The sequence below is a fragment of the Montipora capricornis genome, chromosome 6, assembly GCF_036669925.1.
Source record: "Montipora capricornis isolate CH-2021 chromosome 6, ASM3666992v2, whole genome shotgun sequence".
In the NCBI taxonomy this organism is placed as follows: Eukaryota; Metazoa; Cnidaria; class Anthozoa; order Scleractinia; family Acroporidae; genus Montipora; species Montipora capricornis.
The window spans coordinates 72,336,548-72,356,547 of record NC_090888.1 but is presented as its reverse complement, the minus strand read 5'-3'; the positions used below and the strand labels follow the sequence as shown (position 1 = coordinate 72,356,547).

The 20,000-nt window shown below is 38.9% G+C and overlaps 1 protein-coding gene across 4 annotated transcripts in view; it reads left to right on the top strand.

Annotated features, from left to right (window-relative positions):
* The window catches only part of LOC138054455 (utrophin-like), a 33,362-nt gene that overhangs the window by 6,437 nt on the left and 6,925 nt on the right, over positions 1–20,000 (top strand). Inside the window, exons 1-13 of one of the 4 annotated variants that reach the window (XM_068900893.1) lie at positions 4,708–4,802; positions 7,756–7,817; positions 9,184–9,279; positions 9,727–9,804; positions 10,249–10,341; positions 10,468–10,565; positions 10,650–10,733; positions 12,351–12,466; positions 14,610–14,704; positions 15,034–15,143; positions 16,063–16,216; positions 16,858–17,039; positions 18,718–18,862. In XM_068900893.1, coding sequence (XP_068756994.1) covers positions 4,769–4,802; positions 7,756–7,817; positions 9,184–9,279; positions 9,727–9,804; positions 10,249–10,341; positions 10,468–10,565; positions 10,650–10,733; positions 12,351–12,466; positions 14,610–14,704; positions 15,034–15,143; positions 16,063–16,216; positions 16,858–17,039; positions 18,718–18,862 — 1,347 coding nt within the window. In that variant the 5' untranslated portion in view covers positions 4,708–4,768. Of the gene's footprint in view, positions 1–4,707; positions 4,803–5,811; positions 5,963–7,755; positions 7,818–9,183; positions 9,280–9,726; positions 9,805–10,248; positions 10,342–10,467; positions 10,566–10,649; positions 10,734–12,350; positions 12,467–14,609; positions 14,705–15,033; positions 15,144–16,062; positions 16,217–16,857; positions 17,040–18,717; positions 18,863–20,000 lie in introns of those variants that run through there. The other 3 variants (XM_068900895.1, XM_068900896.1, XM_068900894.1) reach the window with 3 other exon arrangements.

Sequence of the window (20,000 nt, the reverse complement as noted above, 5' to 3'; positions counted from 1 at the left end):
CAAACGAAACAGTGTTTGTACTCGGAACATTCAGTAACAACTGATTAGAGGATCCTAGAAGTCGCGTAGGAACATATCTGTCAAGAAGGTCGGAAATATAGCCAGGTGCGAGTCCATTCAGTGCTTGGTATGTAGTTACCAAGATTTTGAAGATGCGTTGTTTGATGGGGAACCAATGCAAATTAATTAAGAGAGGTGTAACATGCTCAAACCTCCTTTTATTAAATACCAGCCTTGCAGCGCAGTTTTGTACCAGCTGGAGCCTTTGCGGTATGCCATAAAGTAGTGAATTGCAGTTGTCCAGCTTGCAGGTGATGAAAGCGTGAACCATCGTTCTGGTGCTTTCAGTAGAAAGGTATTTCCTTATGCGAGATATATTGCGCAGATGGAAAAAAGAAGCTTTACAGATTGCAATAACTTGACCTTCATAGTGCATATGTTTATCAAAAAACACACTGATGTTTCTGGCAGAATCTGAGGAGCTGATCAAATCATTGCCAATCAAAATGGGGGAAGCAGCGGCCAAGGACGAAAATGGGAGCCGAAAACGAGGAGTTCTGTCTTATCAGAGTTCAGTTTCAGTCGATTTGAGGACATCCAATTACTAACGTCACTGACGTAAGCTTCTAATCTGGTGGTAGTCAAATGGCCAGGTAGGTTCGAGTCAAACGACATGTATGTTTGCGAATCGTCCGCATAGAAGTGGTATAACATGCCATGTTGCTTCACAATGTTTCCCAAAAGTGAGGTGTACAAAAGATAGAGGATAGGCCCGAGAACTGACCCCTGTGGCACGCCATGATGGCAGGGGATAACAAGATAAAGTTTGACCACGGACAGACACATACTGGTGACGATCCCTGAGGTAAGATTGAAACCACGATAACGCACTGCCTCGAATACCAAAGTGGATTTCAAGACGATGTAATAATAAGGCAACAGATCTGCTGTCATCAATCGCTTTGAAAATATCATCATGAACTCTGAACAGGGCCGCGGTCTCGGTACTATGAAGAACCTTATAAGCCGATTGATAGGTTTCATCCAGGTTGTTAGTTTCAATATAATTGACAAGCTGAAAACAGATGGTTTTCTCAAGGACTTTTAAGTCCTAAACGGAAGTTTACACACTGGTCTAGTTTCAATATAATTGACAAGCTGAAAACAGATAGTTTTCTCAAGGACTTAAGAAATAAACGGAAGTTTACACACTGGTCTAGTTTCAATATAATTGACAAGCTGAAAACAGATAGTTTTCTCAAGGACTTAAGAAATAAACGGAAGTTTACACACTGGTCTAGTTTCAATATAATTGACAAGCTGAAAACAGATAGTTTTCTCAAGGACTTAAGAAATAAACGGAAGTTTACACACTGGTCTAGCTTCAATATGATTGACAAGCTGAAAACAGATAGTTTTCTCAAGGACTTAAGAAATAAACGAAAGCTTACACATTGGTCTAGTTTCAATATAATTGACAAGCTGAAAACAGATAGTTTTCTCAAGGACTTAAGAAATAAACGAAAGCTTACACATTGGTCTAGTTTCAATATAATTGACAAGCTGAAAACAGATAGTTTTCTCAAGGACTTAAGAAATAAACGGAAGATTACACGCTGGTGTAAAGTTCTTGAAGCTTTCAGAGTCCAGATTACTTTTCTTAATTTTAAGCAACGGTCGAATCTGAGCAGTTTTGAAGCACTGAGGTACACAGCCAGTAGCCAGAGAACGATTGACATCTTCAGTGATAACGGGTGTCAACACAGACGCGGGACAAGGTTTCAATACAGGTGCAGGAACAGGATCGACATCATAACTTTCAACTTTAGAGCTAGTAAGATCGGATATTTTCATAGAGGATACCAGTCAAAAATCTGTAATTTCATGTGGGTTATCATCACAACATATTTTTAAATTGCGAGGCGGTGTCTCAGCGAGCACACGCGCACGAATGGACTCTATTTTGTCTACGAAGAAATTCTTGAAACTTTCTGGAAGTTCTGGGTCGAAGGAACTTGATGGAAAACGAGGCACAGTTTTACGGTTCATCATGAGGTGGTCAATGGACTGCAATAAGCAGCGTTGGTCGCTCTCGTTATCCTCAATAATGGTGTCAAAGTAGGTCTCTAGCAAATTTGATTATCTCATTGACCAAGCCGCACTGTTCAGTATATTGTTGATGGTCACTATCAGACTCAATAGCACGCCATTTTCGTACCATGGTGTACTTGGACGTACAGACACAGATCGTTGTTTTAGAGGAGCATAACTGTTTTTAAACAGTTTATTAAAATAACGAAGAAAGTGTATTATTATAGCCTGAGACCAGATCAGGTAAATCCATATGCTGATAAGATGTAAGTAAATCAAAGCCCTGAAGATCACAGCGGAAGGCATCATATAATCAACAGAACGTAAATTGCGACATAGTATCACTTCCTTGGTAGGTCATTGTTTGGCCAGCCGGAGTTTGCACCGCACTGCGGGGTGATCAGAAATACCAGGGACGGAAATAACAAAATCAGCAGCAATATCTTCCCCCTGTCTGGTAATAATCAAGTCTAGCGTATTACCGTTGACATGTGTGGCAGAAGTTACATTCTGTGTTAAATTATAAGACTGAATAAGGTTAATAAATCGTTGTGACGGCCTATCGTCGGGAGAATTCACATGCACATTAAAGTCGCCAGTCAGGAGGAGGTGGTCAGATGAAGTTGCTAAGTGCTCAAGATAATTAGCACACTCGTTTAGAAATAGCGAACAGCTAAGACTAGGAGGTCTGTAAACCGCCACGAGTCGAACAGGAATTCCATCTGATCTGAACAGTAATTCCACGAGGGAGACATGTTGAGGACCATTTGGCGACTGCTCAACTTTGAAATGGTCTTTTACCACAACACCAACTCTACCACCATTTGAGTCAAGCCTAGGTAAATGGTAGAAAACAAAACCGCTAGGGCAGATATCATGCGTGTAATTATCATCAGACGCATCTCCATGAAGCCAGGTGTCCGTTACGGCCAATAAATCAATAGAGAGCTTTAGATTCTAGTACGAGAACGACTACGAGTACGAGATTTTCCCATAGAACAACACTGAGCGCGCGCAAACCAGCGTCATTTCGGCGGGAAAAACTTGATATCGTCGTGTCAAAACAAGTCAACAACACGGTAGCAATTTTGCATTTTTTGATTAGCAAAAAGGCTCATTTACCAGCAACAAGAATAATTGAGCAACCTATAGTACTAACGAAGAGTAAGAGTAATCGTACGGGTTAAAAATTTTCCAAGTATCTTTGCTCAGAAACGGGTAGTCAAAACTCGTACTCGTTCTCGTCCTCGTCTTAGAATCTAAAGGTCCCTAGTGTCTGAGTCAGAGACGAAATTCTGGATGATGAGTGACTTGTTGCGGATAGATCAAGAATTTAGTAAGCAGAAGGCTCAAAAGAACACCATTGCTCATTGCTCCCTACCCTGTGTCCATCCATTACCATACCCAGAAATTTTCTTCAAGGAAAAACCCCTTTTAGCCCCCTTAACAATTGATGATCAACCGCTAGAAGTGGTAACCTGACATAAGGTCCTGGGGCTTATTATTCAGAATGACTGAAAGTGGAATGAACACATCGCATCAGTACGGTTGCTAAGGCATCGAAATGCTTGCATATTCTACGTGTTTTACGTCGGGGCGGTGTCCCAGCAGCTGACCTAGTCTCAATTTATGTGTCTTTGACACGCTCTAGTTTGGAATATAGCTGCGCAGTCTGGCATTATGCTCTTCCTTCCCATCATGTTGCCTGAACAGCTCGAAAGAGTCCAGAAACGAACTTTGGTATTATCTTCCCCAAACAAACCTACAGCAGGGCACGTAAACTTGCTGGCTGCCCAACTGGTTGGACGTTCGCCGCAATGATCTTTGTATTAGAACATTAAAGAAAATTGTCGGGAAGGGCCCTCCGGCACAAAGCAGCTGACAATGACGAGGGTGAGCGCGCATGGACGTACGATGAGAAAATCTACCCACAGAACCCTACATAAGTGTAGAACGGAGCGGCTTAAAAGACTCTTTTTTCCTAGTGCAATAATTTCTTTTAATTCGAATATTTAGAATCTACATTTTTATATAATCTTTTTATTCAATATGTAATTCATTTTTAAATGCGAAAACGTGTTTCAATAAACTATTATTATTACTTGAACAACAAAAAAAAAAAAACCTGTACAGGGTCGAATATGTATATTTTCCCTTGTTTATCTTGTAGTAACTCTAACTTGTCTAGAACCTTACCGGGTTCCGAAAAAGGGTTTTCCAAGCAAACGTGTCAATGTCAGCCACGGTTATGTTCATCACCTTGTTCTCTTTATTCCTGTAGAGAATTGAAGTTCTTTATACTGAATTACACCGTACTGCCCGGTGTAGTGAACGCAATAATTTTCCCCCCTTTTTGAGGGGAAAAACATTATCCGGAATTATCAAGCTACCAAAAAAGCAATGAGTAAAAATCATGGTTATTTTGCTTGAATTAATAATGAACTCTGGATAGCAAATTCAACTGAATACTTTTCTGCCGTTATGTTATCCGGGCGGTATTTGATCCACGGGAATCGCAAATTAATTAGTGTGATAAAACACCTTTGGTTAAAGGATTTTTAACAATGCGAAGCAACATTAACATATAAGTCATCCGAGTAATGTGTATATGACTATACACTCATTGAAGCTGAAAAACTGTCAGCACTGTCGACGTAGAAGAAAATTTAACTCAGCAATGAACACAGCAAAATCTATAGAAGAGAAAACAGGTTAGGAGAACGTTTTAAACAGTTTACGTATGGAAATGGGCTCTATCTTGTTCTCACAGGTTACCTCATCTTCTTTGAATTGCGCATTGACGGTACGAATTGTAAGGTTGATTCAGGAGGCGTCACTAGTTGCAGAAAAGTTTTAGAAAACTTAGAATGTTTCAGGCAGAAAATCGTTAAATTGCACTTCAATTTCAATGCAGTAACTTGTTGGTTGACACCGGCTGACGACTTGGCTGAAAGCCAAGAGAGAAAGAAAGAGAGAGAGGGATATATCTTTTCAACAGCAAAAAAATGCTAGTATGGTCGCAACCAGTGTAATCATGAATCACAATAATATTTTGCATTGTCTTTCCATCAATCTGAACTCGAGAAGCGGGAACCTTAACTAGGAAAGTAGTCGGAAGTATGTCCTCAACCCGATGAGATCTCCACACCTCCACGATTTCGCACGAAGACTTTTGTACTTGAATGGCGCCGGCTGCAAACATTTGTGATAGCTGGTGATTGCGTTGGGACCCTGAAAATGAGTTTCAGATTACCAGTCAGATGCAAATAATTACGAAAAAATGATATTGAGACTGTTCGACGTGGCCTGTTAATTTTCGGTAAAAAAGCTTATTTGTCAGTAATTAGTCTCGAAGGCGAGCAAAACGGGACTAACAGCAGGAAAAATAGGGTCAAACCAGTTACGCTAACCATGCTACTAACCAAGAAACTACACTGTAATATTTATCAAGTGATTTCAACTCACATACTAAAAGCTCTAAAAGGAAAGTGTTGAATCGGTGTCCGGCTTTCGACGAAAGACTACCATTGTCCATTTTGTTCTCGCAAACTTTTCAAAAACTTCTATCTTGCAATTGTGAATTGTTTATGTTTCAAAATCCTTACAAACACCATTTCCGATCTCTTGGCGTTTATATTCAAATCATGTTCGCTATTGTTGTTATCACAATGATAATAAAAAACCTCATTAGCATAATCACGGTCTATGAATAATTAAAGAGAGACGGCAGGATAATTCCTACATTAGCCGTTTAAGTACTGTTCAAGGATACTTGTAGCTCCAGCATGGACGAGGAAGAAGCTCAATGGGTTCGTCAAACCTCGATCCGAATGAAGCAAAAGAGAGAGGACAGGGCAGGTATTCAACTTAGGTATTCAACTCAACTTAGGAAAGCTGAGTGATTAATGATTAGTTAAGTTAAGATCACCGCTTCGTTTACGTGATCAACGTATTCTGCTAAGTAACTATTACTATTAAAGTATGTTTCATGAAATTAGCGGAGAGTTCGTTTGTTATTTTGGGGAGCAAGAAAAACTTGACTCGAGATTTCGGCGTATAAAATAACGCTATTATTGCTTGATTCTGGTGTGTTGCAAACAATTTCATTAATGAACGTAACCACAAAAGTTAAATCTCTACGGTAGTCTATAAACACGACAAACAACTCTGCAAACTACAAGCTTCCCCACAGTTTTGCTCTCGGGACGTCAAGGCATTATCATGATGACAAACGAGTAGCAGTCATTTGATCATCGAAGAACGAGAGAGATGATGCGTAGAATTCGAGATAAAAAGGATCGTAATAATAAAATGATAACCCCTCAAAGATATTCCTTAAGTTTTCAACCACTCTGGGACAAGTCCTGTTTCAGAATATACAAGAATATTTATTCCATCAAAGTTTCGCCATTCAGCGTCCATTCAGAATGAAATGGGCACACTTTAATGTAGTTACCGATTTAAAAGAGTTCAGAGTGAAACTCGACAGAAATTAAAATTCTGAAGACGTATTCATGATTTCGTTAGCTGTGAGCTTGGGTTATGAATGGAATGTTTAAACGCAGCTCCGCAGCTACGATGTTCACAGACAGCTTCGGCTCTGTGAACAAATAGAAAATACTCGGTGGATGATCTCAAGGTGAGCTACTCTTTTAATTCGCTGTTTTGTCTGATGCTCCGCGGGTAAAGAGAACAGATTTGACGTCCTTTAATAGCAAACATCATAACAAAGATGTGTAAATCAGTTGCAATCATTAAAACTAATAGTTTATTGATGATCAGACTCACAAAGTTTTTTTAACTGAATGTTTTGAAATGTTAATATCAAGCCTTCTCTTTGATGTTTTTAGAATACAGAAAGAGAAATGAAAAAGACAAGGGCGAACAGCTTTTGTTCGTGCAGTACATCATGCGTGCCGAATATCTTCCTATTCATTCGCTAGTTGAACGCATGATGGTTTGACTTTACGTGACAACAAAGGGTACTTGCACTTTAATTGTGGCTTTCTTACATTTTGACAGCAGGCATGTGAAGAATTTTAGAACATGCTATATTATGGGCAATATCACAAATATTGTTTGATAAAGATTAAAGCATTCAAAGTCGATATTTTAGTAAATCATTCAGTAAAATAAAAGAATTAACGAAAAGAGAAAGGAGGCCGAAAAATCTTTAGACAAGGAACATTAATATTATTCCTTTGAGTGCTATTGTACGTATGCCCAGTGTAGCGCAAAGACGTTCAAAAATGAGAAAAGAGAATGCTTTTGTTATATAACGTTTGAAAGTAATCTTTCCCTTTCAGATAAACAAATAAACCCTTAAAAGAACTTTTAGTTTCAGCATTTTTTGACAGTTCAGTGGTTCATACATTAGTCATCTACATACACTGTACCCATACAAGGTCTTTGGGGTGGTATTTGGAGGTTTTTTTTCGGGTAAATCATTAGTGAATCGCCAGTTTGAACTCGAAACTAGTCCTATATCATTCTTTTGGCAACAAAATTATAGCAAAATATCAAATGCCGATTCAATCCGCGAGCATGGGGCGGATAACTATAGCTATATATTAAACTGTCGAAGTGATCCATACATTTTTTTATGTTAGAAATTCTTTTCATAGGTCTGGAGTTTTTCTATGTGAGTTTTATTTTTTATCGTAGGTGAAAGAGAAAACCTACACCGTAAAACCTTCACCAAATGGATGAATGCCAGGCTTGCTCAGGTAGGAGTAACGACCGTGTTTTCTCGTCGGAAAATATTCCTTCTTCTTGGCGCCAGAATATTTTGGAACTATCTCTAGTGTCAATATTCAAAATCAAAATAATTATACAATTAAGACCGCAATCAAGATGTCAAAAAGTAGGATTAGAATTAGCCTCCTGATAACGATTAATAAGTTCCAGGTGCATGAGTTAATTAATGGCGGGCTTAAATTGAATGTATATATATATATATATATGTAATAAGGAAATAACTTCTTGAGGCATATGTGTTTCTAATCGGTTTTATACTTCAAACGTTTCGCCGTTTAGAGCTTCGTCAGTGAATGAAGATTATGAGTACAAGATTGCTTTATGTAAAAAACTTAGTACAATGGTGGAAAGTCAAGGCTCATTAATTTGATGGTGTTAATCTAGATTTAGAGCTCGTCCATTGCAACCATTCATGAGGTTCTCATGCTTGCGGATTTCTAGCGCTTCAATGATTTTACGCGTGCAAGAGATATCTTGCATAGATGGTTTGTTATGATCGGACAGGTCTAGATATCATCACAGTACACTATATTAATGGCTCCTCATCATCAAGAATATTCACGCCGCCCAAAGAAAAACAATGCTGCCCAGATCCCTGTGATACGTGCGGCTCTTCAACAAGAACTAACCAATGCCTAACAAAAAACTGTGTATACAAAATCAAATGCTCGCACTGCGACACGGTTTACATCGGCGAAACAAGTAGAACTATCGGATCCAGAATAAAAGAACATATCAGAATGGTGAAACAGACGGTTTATTCACATTTGATCAACCATAACAAACCATCTATGCAAGATATCTCTTGGGGAATCCTCCACAGGAACATCCACGACATCCGCACGCGTAAAATCATTGAAGCGCTAGAAATCCGCAAGCATGAGAACCTCATGAATGGTTGCAATGGACGAGCTCTAAATCTAGATTAACACCATCAAATTAATGAGCCTTGACTTTCCACCATTGTACTAAGTTTTTTACATAAAGCAATCTTCATTCACTGACGAAGCTCTAAACGGCGAAACGTTTGAAGTGTAAAACCGATTAGAAACACATATGCCTCAAGAATTTATTTCCTTATTACATTATCTATCGAGTAAGGATACACCTTTCTTCTTCTCATCATATATATATATATATATATATATATATATATATATATATATATATATATATATATATATATATATATATATATAGGACATTTAAATTATTTGTGTAAAAACAGCGAGATAAATGATGCCTTAAAAAAATTTTCGTAAGAAATCTACGAAAATTTTTAAATAGTCAAATTTAGTAAATCAGAATTCAGTTCTATTTCTGATTCGTTTTCAGCTGGACCCTCCATTGGAAATCAATGATATAGTTATCGACTTGATGGACGGGAAGATATTGTTGAATTTGCTGGAAGTTCTTCTCAATACATCTCTGGTAAGAATATTTGTTTTCCAACTATTTTTTTCTTTGCATGCCTTGTCGTCATTCCTTCTTCACCTCTCAATGTATTTGTACTATATAAATTTCAAGTACCCGTTTTGCTTGGAATGCTTTTTCGATAACCTCCCTCACCCATTCGGTAGAATTAGTATTAATTAATAGTTTAAAAACGAAAATGCACTGATCAACACAGGTAAAGAACTTCTCTCAGGGGATAACTGTGATCGTCAGAGGCGAGTACCTATCTCGCCGAACTTGACCTGGTTCCCTGGAAATAGGTTGTGGTGTTTCTCTTACAAAGCTTAAGTGTTAGTGACAGTAGCTGTTGTTAGATGACATTAATCATTCCCAACCTATTGTCGTTTTATTGTTTCCCATGTGTTGGGAGCATTCAATTAAATAATGATCGAGTACAAAATAGTTTTATTTCATCTTTTATAGAAAAAAGAGAAAGGTGTTATGAGAGTACACAAGCTGAATAATGTTGAGAAAGCTATGGATCTGTTTGAGAAACAAAAGGTATAAAATCTTTGTTCACCATTGGTTGACCAGGGTCTCTTTTCTCAACGACTGAAGGGAGGCAGAGAAGAGAGACACTGGGAACGAGTTTGGACAATCGCGAGGCAAAAGCACAATGCAGAGGACGGTAAACACAGCCGCGGTCGAGGTCTATTTAGTTGATAAATTTCCCGCCAGATTAACCGTCTGGTGTTACCTTGACTTGAGCTTCAACTTAAGTGACATGAAACAGAAGGTTTTAACCAACACTCGCTTAATTTTGCTTTGCGTTACTTCTGTGGGCATCGTACGTATAAAATGCAAACGGAGCGAAAGTGAGAGTGCATTTACGATAATTTACACGAATTTCCTTGTGTAGACTTAATTGCATTGGCGTCGTTCGAAATGAATAAAATTGAGGCAAAATCAAAACTGACCACGGTTCTTGACTCTTGTTTTACTAAGGTGAAGCTTGTCGGAATCAATGGCTTTGACATTGTGGATGGGAAACCCCGTGCCATTCTTGCTCTGATGTGGAACATTATTCTACGATTTCAGGTAATAAGAACTGACTGACATGGCTTCAGAAAATAGCTTTAACTTTGCGGTTTTATTTTTTGAAGAATGTCCCATTCTTCAAAGACCTTTTAAAGTTTCCGAAAGCATCCACTTTCTTAACCGCAGGTTCAAGAAGCTATGCAAGAGACAGTGACGGAAGAAACGGCAAAATCTTTCAATGTTGAGAAGAAGCTTCTTGATTGGTGTAAAGAACGATTAAATGGGTACGTAGAACAAACAGAATTCTGAAACACCTCTGTATTCGTTTTTTGTGTACTGAATTGGCTGTGTCTCTACTTGGTTATCAGGTACGAAAGATTTTTTACCATCACAGATTTTACGAAAAGTTGGAGAGACGGTTTGGCTTTCAATGCACTCATTCATTCGTACAGGTACACAATACAATTACATGCAGCTTATTTGTAAAGAGGAGTGTAGCCAGCTGGGAGATGTGGGATAAGGGACAAAGTAGCCGAAAGATGAAAGGCAAAATGACTTTCCCGACACAAGTCTTTGCTTCGCAATTTCAGTTAAAGAAGTTCACAAACGGATGTCATATTTAATTACCCAGGCAGGAAATGATATTTTTATGGTTATCGTGTAGGTAACATTGCTGCAAAGCCAATTTGCTGGAGTTTGCAGGCGGGATTATAGCAACTTGAACTATGACAACTATACGTGACATTTAAACTGGCCTTTGAAGACAGAAAGCCAAATCAGTAATAACACCAATTTCTTAATTTAATTTATCTGAGGATAAAATGGTTCTGTTGCGATACATGAAATTTATTTAGATAAAGAGAAAGTTTACTTTTGATAGCTTAACACGGAATTTTACGTTTTCCCTTTGTGAGGCATTGAAGTTCACGGCTGGTGCGAGAAAAAAATGTCTTGTGACAGGGTAGCACTCACTCGGTACTCCGGCTTGAAGGGTCTCCTTTGGAGAAACGCCTCTCTTCAGCGTGACACTGCGATATCGTGGGTACGTACTCCAAACAGAGAACCCCTCAAGTAAAAGACGATAGATCCAGATGATAGATCCAGGACCTCACGCTCATAGGGCACGGAGTTCTCGTGATTTTGCGGTTTGTCAGTCTGTTTAGGGACGGACCATTAAAAATAATCGGAAGGGGATGGGTGGGTGACAATTACCAAGTAAAATTCCTGCAATGGAAAATTGCCTGGTGTCAGCGTGGCTTAGTGGTTATGTATTGGGCCTCCCGGCTTTGCATGTGGGCTGAGTTTCAGTCGATCTCAACCTGACTCTAGGGCCGGTTTTTTTCCGGGTTCTCCGGTTTTCATCAGTCCCTCATCAAAATCGACTCACAGCTAATTACCATCTGGCTGTGGTGTTGTACTCTGACATCAAACATGGACTGTACAGCGGCTGCCAGAGGCGCCTTCGTATGCTTTCAGCCCGATCTCATGAGCTGCGCCCTTCAGTCCCCAAGACTGCGAGAAAAGGGTGATTAGCACTGCCAGTTATTATTATTATTATTATAATTATTATTATTGTTAAGAAGATATAACGAAGAGACAAAATTCTCTGTTACTCCGAGTTTCGTGCTCACGCACTCATCAGACAGTATTTAATGGAGAATAAACCTATCAAGTTATATATATACACGCGGCGTCTATTGATTATAAAAAGCAGGGCAGTGCGGTTCTAATTACAATTAGGTGTGAGAAAAAAACTAATAGAGTATTGTTTTTGAGTACTGTTTAACGGCATTAGCCACTTTATTACACGTATTATTATTATTATTATTATTATTATTATTTTAAAAAATCCTGCAAGTGGTCGTTCCTAAAAACATATTTTCAAGCCAGACAAAAAATCGGGCACGCGATAATTTGGCCTTTCTGTACAGACAAGTTTTTACCCACCCCTCCGGTTATTTCTAATGGTCCGTCCCTTACGGGACCGCAGCAATTAGCAGCGGCTGCGGTAGCAAACCTGCCTACAAAGCGAAATACTTTAAACTGAAAACCCTTTCATTCTATCATAGGCGAGACTTGTTTAATTTTGATGAACTTGAAAACGTTCCAACCCGTACAAGACTGGATAACGCTTTCAAGATGGCCGAGAAGCATTTTGGAGTTCCTCGCTACCTTGATTCATCGGGTGAGTTGTGATGCTGGTAGTCATTGCCTGTCACACTTGCGTGACAAAGTAACATAATGAGTAAAGGGAAACATTTATATTCGTTTGTTGAAGTTAATAAGCTTCATTGAAGTGATATTCTTGTTATTCAAATATTCAAATATACATTTCTTTCATTCATCGAGTCCTTTCACGGGAACACATGAGCCCAACAAATTGATCTGCTCCCAACTGTGTGGTTTCAAGGCTCAGTTAGTAGAGCATTGCATCGGCAACGCAGAGTTCATGGGTTCGAATTCTGTTGGAGCCACCTGAATTTGTCAGCTCTGCATGAAAAAGTGACAATAGCTAAAATTGTCCAGTTAAGTGCGAGGATCACTTCTCCATTTTCGTAAAAGCTTTAGCATTGCGTTCTCTGCGTTAACACTGTCACTGGGTAATCACAGGAACAGTAAAGGGGCACCGTCATTCTAAATGTGCTGTTTTTTAGGTCAAAAATGGGTAAAAGTCTAAATCACACGTACAGCATTCCTGACAGCCAACTGACAAGATACGAAATATATTTATTGCGCAAAGAGCTATTCGTATTTAATTTTTGGGGATTTTCTGCAGAAACCATCTCCAGCCAAATTTCAATTTATTTCCATCCTCTCCATCCATGGATGCAAATAACAAAGAATAGCTTTAGTACACTTCGATTGTTATTGGCAACAAAAGTACGCTATTTTGTTTGGTCTTGATTGATGCAAAGACGTATTTTAGTGGTTTGAAGTTTGACTGAAATAGCGTGACACTGCCCCTTTAAAAATGTACTTTTGAATTCCACTGTTTGGCTAATCAGGATGAGTACAACAGGATTCTTGATGCATTAGATCACCCCTGAGCCACATTCGCATGACCTTGAAAAAAGTGTTTGCAATTTGTTTCACGGAACATTGTTTGACAAGATTAAAACAAAGCTTTTCCTTATTCCCGCCAAGAAAACTCCTAATATGGGCAGTAAACAGTTCGATTACCCAATCACATTACTGCATTTCAAATTACGTCAAAGCGAAATGATGAGCACTTTCCAGAAAGTTCCATCGAGAGATGACGTTGTTTGCATTCGCGTTCGCTCGTTTGTTTTTGTTCGATAAGCCAATTAAATGTTTTGCATTTTTGTTTTCGCTCAGTTTTTACGTTTTTAAAAGCTAAGGTCATATGAAGTCGGTCTAACTACACTGGGCAGTACTTTAGAAATGTTGGGTCATGCATGAATCGTTGTTAATTTCAATTGCGTTTATTGATCTTCAAAACCAGATTCCCCTGCTACCATTTAATTTCAACTTGGTATTGCTGTGCTTGTAATAAGACAAGGCAGATATGCCCAGAAATGCAAGTGCCCTTCTCCAAAATGGCGGCTACGGATTTGAATGAGTTAAAATTAAACTGAATGAAAAACTGATACTAGAAATAGAAAGAGCACCTTTACTTTAGTAACCCTGCAAAGTTTCACCGTATTAGGTGTTATATCAGCTGAGAAATTTGACAAATTTACAGAGGTTTGCATGACTGGGGGTATATCTGTAAATTTTTCATTTTTCAACTTACATTTTCTCAGCTGATATTACACCTAATGTGTCGAAACTTTTCAGGGCTACTAAAATAGAGGTGCTCTTTCTATTTCTGGTATCAGTGTTTAATTTTAACTTATTTGAATTTTCGGCCGCCGTTTTGGAGAAGAGTATATTGGATGTACTCTGATTTTAAGTGTCACGAAGTGTCCCTTGCTCTTCTCCCCAACTTTAACGTTACTCGTGTCTCGGAATACAGACAATTAACCCCACAAGGTGTCCCTCAAATTCTGCTCTTCAAATAAGGATAAATAGCAGCATGAGGCAGATGTAAATTTTTTCATATGCGGGTTGTTAACCACACCCGACATGAGCCTCCATCGTCGGATCCTCGTTCCAATCCCACACGAACACGAAGAACGAACGAATTTATGATTTCCCGCAACGGTCTCTCTTGACTAGTTGTAAAACGTAATAGCTGCATTCATGCCACTGTATCATGCATCCAGATGAAACGTACATGTTGAATAATTGACCATACAGCGGTTTGCAATTACCTTACTGAAACTTACTTGATGTCGAGTGATTTTGAACTTTGGCTCCATTTTCAGACATTGACGTCGATCAACCTGACAAGAAGCTCATAATAATGTACTTAACAGAGATGTACAACTGTATGGAGGGGACAAAGGCTAAAGAAAGAAAGGTTCGTTAATTTGATTTGCTCTTTTTTTGTAAGATTATATAACTTCTTTACATGATAATTACCGTTGTTGTTACTGCTATTTACTTGTTCGGTGGTTTCGCGTTTTTTTTTTTTTGAAGTTTAACGGCACGCAAGACTCAACGCGTATCAAACATAAAAGCATCCGAGTAAAGACATTGTCAGTCTACAAACTTTTGGGTAGTTCTCAAAATTACCTTTTTAACATGGTTGAATTTGGTTTTATTTCCAAACGTCTCTATAACTGAAACACCTGCAGTACCTAACACAATCAGCAAAAATTTAGTTACTTTGTTTTTTTTTTTATGTAGGAGTCTGTAATGAATGAGGGGATTGAGGTAGTTACCGTTGATGAACAGGAGGCAGTTGACGGAGCACTTAATGATATCTGGGATAAAATGGATGCAAAACCATCTGTCAGGTACATTTATCATAAATTTATTATAATTTATTTCTCAAGTATGATTGAAGGATTTATGCAATCTTGCTTGCCACATGTTCTAAATCCACTCTGGAACTTGTAGGGTACCTTGATTCTTCTCACCTCAGGCCTCGTACTCGGTTAGCAAGTGACAGGTACCCCCTTAATTAAGGACGATCTAACAGAAGGAGTCAATTAATCCACATGGAGTAGGCATGACTGGAGTTTCTGAGAATTAAAGAAACAAAAAAAAGAATATTTGTCGTATGTGGAGTCCTCCAAAGGGGGCTTTTCGTGGAAAAACGAAGAAACCAATGGTAAACCAAAGGAACATCATTTCATGTCGGGGGGCCAAGGGAAATCTTACCACTATCAAGAGAGTATGAAGGTAAGAGAGGTAATCCCTCATGTTGGCCCTATCCCCATCGTAATCCCTCTTAAGTTATTTTTAGATCTCCTGTGAGATCCGGTATTTCACGAGGGTTAACTGATAGCCAATCATACGTCCCCATTTTCGCGAACGACGCGAATCATTGCATGGAAATTCGTTCAGCTGTCAACATTGGTAAAAATGGGGACATGTGATTGGCTATCAGTAAACCCTCGTGGAAATACCGAATCTCGCAGGAGATCTAAAAATAACTTTAAAAGGATTACGATGGGAATAGGGCCAATATGAGGGATTATCTCTCTTACCTTCATACTCTCTTACCACTATTCAGTAAATGAATGAAATGGATGGATGAATTAAAGAAATGAATGAGAAAGCAATTAAGCGTCGGAGTTAGCTGGCATTGTGGAAAAGGCAAAATTAATAACGGTTGATAATTTTCCTCTAGAGGTTTCTGTTATCCTATTAGATCCATTTTTTCTTCTTTTTTGTGACAACGTTTGGCAACGTTAGTTTTTTGCTTGGCAGTCAATCAGACCATGACAATGCAGTTGATAGCCTCGACAAAATGCTAAACGAGGTGGAGAGCGATCTTTCTGATGCTGAACTCAATAGGCCAGTGCATGATGAAAATGATGTTGTGAGTTTAGAGGAGGTGATGAAGCAATTGGAGAAACAAAAGGTGAAATCGATTATCTGTGAAATTTGTTTATCAATTAAAAAATATGAACTGAAAAGGGTTGGAGAAGGGACAACGTTAACCGTGTGGTTAGAACTGCTGACGAGTGAACAAGTTGCAACATAAATGGAAAATACTTGTTACGATTCAACGATAGCTCAACTACACTAACGTGACGACAAAACTACAACTAAGAAACACAAAATACAAACAGCATATTCCTGTACGGCACTGCAATTTGTTATAAACATTCGTTTGCTATTCACGTGTCCACTGAACCACTGAAACAATTAGCAGCCAATAAGCCTTTGTCTGACCCATTAATAGGAATAGTTGACGTAGCTGATGTCTTTAGTCGCTATGACGACAACGACATGTAAAAAAACAATGAAAGTACAACAACGTTTGCAGACCGATGAATGCATGCACTTTACATACATAAGTGCATTAGCTCTCTTTCCTTACTTGAATAATAAGAAAAATATCCTTTTTCGTGACAACACGATATCGCTTGGAAAGACTTCAAGGCACTTAATCGTGACTGTTATTTTATTTTATGTTTGAGGCAGTCATTGAGCTATCTTCTAGGGATTGTGTGAGTGTTACAAGCAATCAAAGTTATTGATTTTGTCCCTTACAATCAGATTTTTCAAAAGGAGCTGGAAACTCTGAAGTCTCAGACGTATGTGGTATTAGACAAAGGTCAATCAATGATCGCAGATGGCTACTTTGACAAAGAAGAAGAAGAACAATTTCAGAATCGAATGGATGTTGATGCCAAGAGAATGCACAATCTTTTAGAGCAGTCTCAAAAGGACCAGGAAAGGTAAAAATTGATTGGCAAAAACGTGGATCCCTTTTCTTGTAACAGGACCATTAAAAATAGGCACGCAATGCGTACGTGTGGTAGTGCAGTAACACAGCGCTTTATTCCACAACTGTCGACTGTTTTGTTTTCTAGGAGATTCTAGTTCTCTTTGCGTAATGTGTAGCTCTAATAGTACACGATAGCGTTTTGGTACCTTATATCATCGTAGTGCGAAGGTAGATGCCTTAGGTAAATAGCCCCCTGAGAAAACTTATGGTTATTACTAAAATACTAAACACAGAAAGATTGAAGAAAATAATGGGGAATGAAAAAACATTGGCTTCGAGGCTGACATGTTGATCATTTTCAAATTTCCTTGCAACTTCTTTATCACCACAAGCCTCTGATAGCTTTCCAAGACAAAGTTTCACTGATATTAATCCCTGTCCGGCGGGGTTAGTATATGAATGGGAGACCGAAAAATATACGACTTACTGTCAGAAACAACGGACGCTCAAAAAACGCGAACTAAGCAAGGTGCAGCTTTTGTTAGCCTGCTTTATGCAAAGCTAATATTGATGCAAGTAAATAAATATTGATATACAGTTTTCAGGAAGAGCAGAAGGAGGTTTCAGGAAGTGTCGATCGACAATAAAAAACATTTTGGCACCAGCAACAACATTTGCGACATGAAAGCAACATAAATTTTGAACTGCGAATATAAAAAGTTACCATCAGCGAAAAACATTTTGGGAGACTTTTGCTACGTTCAAATTTTCCATTGTACTTTTAGCTGCACAAGGAAATCGCAAAATCGAAAGTGACGTCGATTTCAACCGCCGTCATGATCAAGTTATCGTGCGTGTTTACTAACATCTCAAGAGAAAAAGGATACTTCTGTGTCAAAATGATGGCAAGGCACAGGGTTTTTGTTTTTGTTAGTTTGCTTTTTTCCTTCAAGTGTTATAAAGTTTGACAAGAAATGTGCAAATTCAACACAAAGATAACAATCGCCCAACTCTTAAGGTTGACCGTTGTTTCTGCAAAGTAAAAAATTCACTCTCCTAGACGAGGTTATTTATCACCAGGTAATTCCATCGTTTTGGAAATAGCAGTTGCTTTATTATTCATCAGCGTCACAAATTCTTGCCGATTTTGGGGCTCATTTGTTGAAACTCTAGCACGCTTCCCACAGACCTGTTTCTTTTCGTGAGTTATGAACGCGCTGCGGGCCTATTGTCACCACGGACTTACACTCTTACAACCCGGTGGCAGTGCACTTGCAGTGCACTACCACAAAAATCCGGCTGGTAAGACAAGAGTATCTTCTTAATTTTTATAGACAGTTTCTCATGATGACAAGCCAGTTCTCTTTAACCATAAAAAAGAGGCGCTGGAATCATTGTCTTCCCATATTTCACCGGAGATATCACGGTAGACTTCAAGAATATTGCGTTTCTAATTTGTTCCTGCATGGTATGAATTTCAAACGTCTTTCATTATTTTTGTCCTGTTATGTATTCCGTGAGTCGTGTTGTCTTGTTTCTCAATGGTAAGTCTCTGAGAAACCTTAAAGCAGGCAGTAAACTAAGTTTTGTACAAGTTCGTGTACCTTCCGATAGGCCCTTTCACCCCTTTCATACCGTGAACGTATGAAGACTAAGAATGTCTTCATGTATTTCTTTGCTATTTCAAGGCTTTCACTGCAGAGAACAGAACTCCTTAAGCAACAGTTAAGTAAAATGGCCAGCTGGGTATCTAAAGCAGAGCAAAAGATAAAGGATGAACCTGATATTGGAACGAGCTATGATACTGTCAAGGAACAATTGGAAAAACACCAGGTAATCAAAACGTCACGTAACTTAATTGTAAAACTATTGAGAAAATCCCCATATGAGGTCGTACGTATTAGCGCGAGCAGGGCCGGAAAAAGCCGTACGGCCCTTTTAGGAACAAGTACTCCTCCATGCGATGCGATTTTAGAGGATTTCGTCGCTTCTAAACGATAGCGTCATTTGACTACAACTACCAGAATTTAGTTTGTTTTTCTTTTCTTATTTAAATTTTGTATTCCCAGTGGGGTAAAAATAGCAATAGCTCTAATTAGCATGAAACAAGCAAAACCTGTAGGATTCTGGTGCTTGTAGTCAAATCACGTCATCATGCAAATGTCCTATTGGTGCTCCGGCGCTAGAACGACTAGACACTTAAAGTAAAGCTCCTTTCCTTAAGCAAATACAAACAAAATAATAGATAAATTTTCTGTGCAAATTTGTAACTTTTTTTGTCCAAAGTTCACCTTCTCTGAGTGCTCAAGAATATTGTAAAGAGACCATATGATAGAATACTTATTCACTGAGTTTAGGTCGGGCCGATCCGGAAAATATTTGGCCCTCGGTCTTGGCGCACCGACCTCGCTGCGCTCGGTCCGTATATAACGTACGCCATGATCTTGGGCCAAATATTCTCCCGTCCGGCCTCCCACTCAGTCAATAAGTACATAGAATGTCGCCTTAGCATGAAATCAGAGTCAAAACAGTTCTGGTTGACAGCTACCGTGCACCCTGCAGAGCCTTTCTTTTGCTTGCTCGATTTCGGCGTTCTTAAGAAAGACTCTGCATGAATCGAGTAAGATCTTTATTGAACATGCGCTACATGTTGCCTGGATACAGTTTCGAAGCCAGTCTGCCTAATACACGTCCAGAATAACTGGTGCTTAGCTTCCAGCGGATCTCGCCGCCATCTTGATTTTTCATGGTACAGCAGGTTCTGTTATAACCATCGGTTTTATCACTAAACGCATGCTCCCACCGGAAAAACCAGTTTGACGAGAGAAAACAAGATTGTCTAGTCCAGAAGTTTGGGCTGCGGCGTCTTCAAAGAGTTGACGCGAACCAGGCAAAGCCTTCTTTTCCCCTCCTCAGTAAAGAAAAAGACAAAAATTGGCTCTGCTCGCAGGGTGGCTACCATGGTATTGCG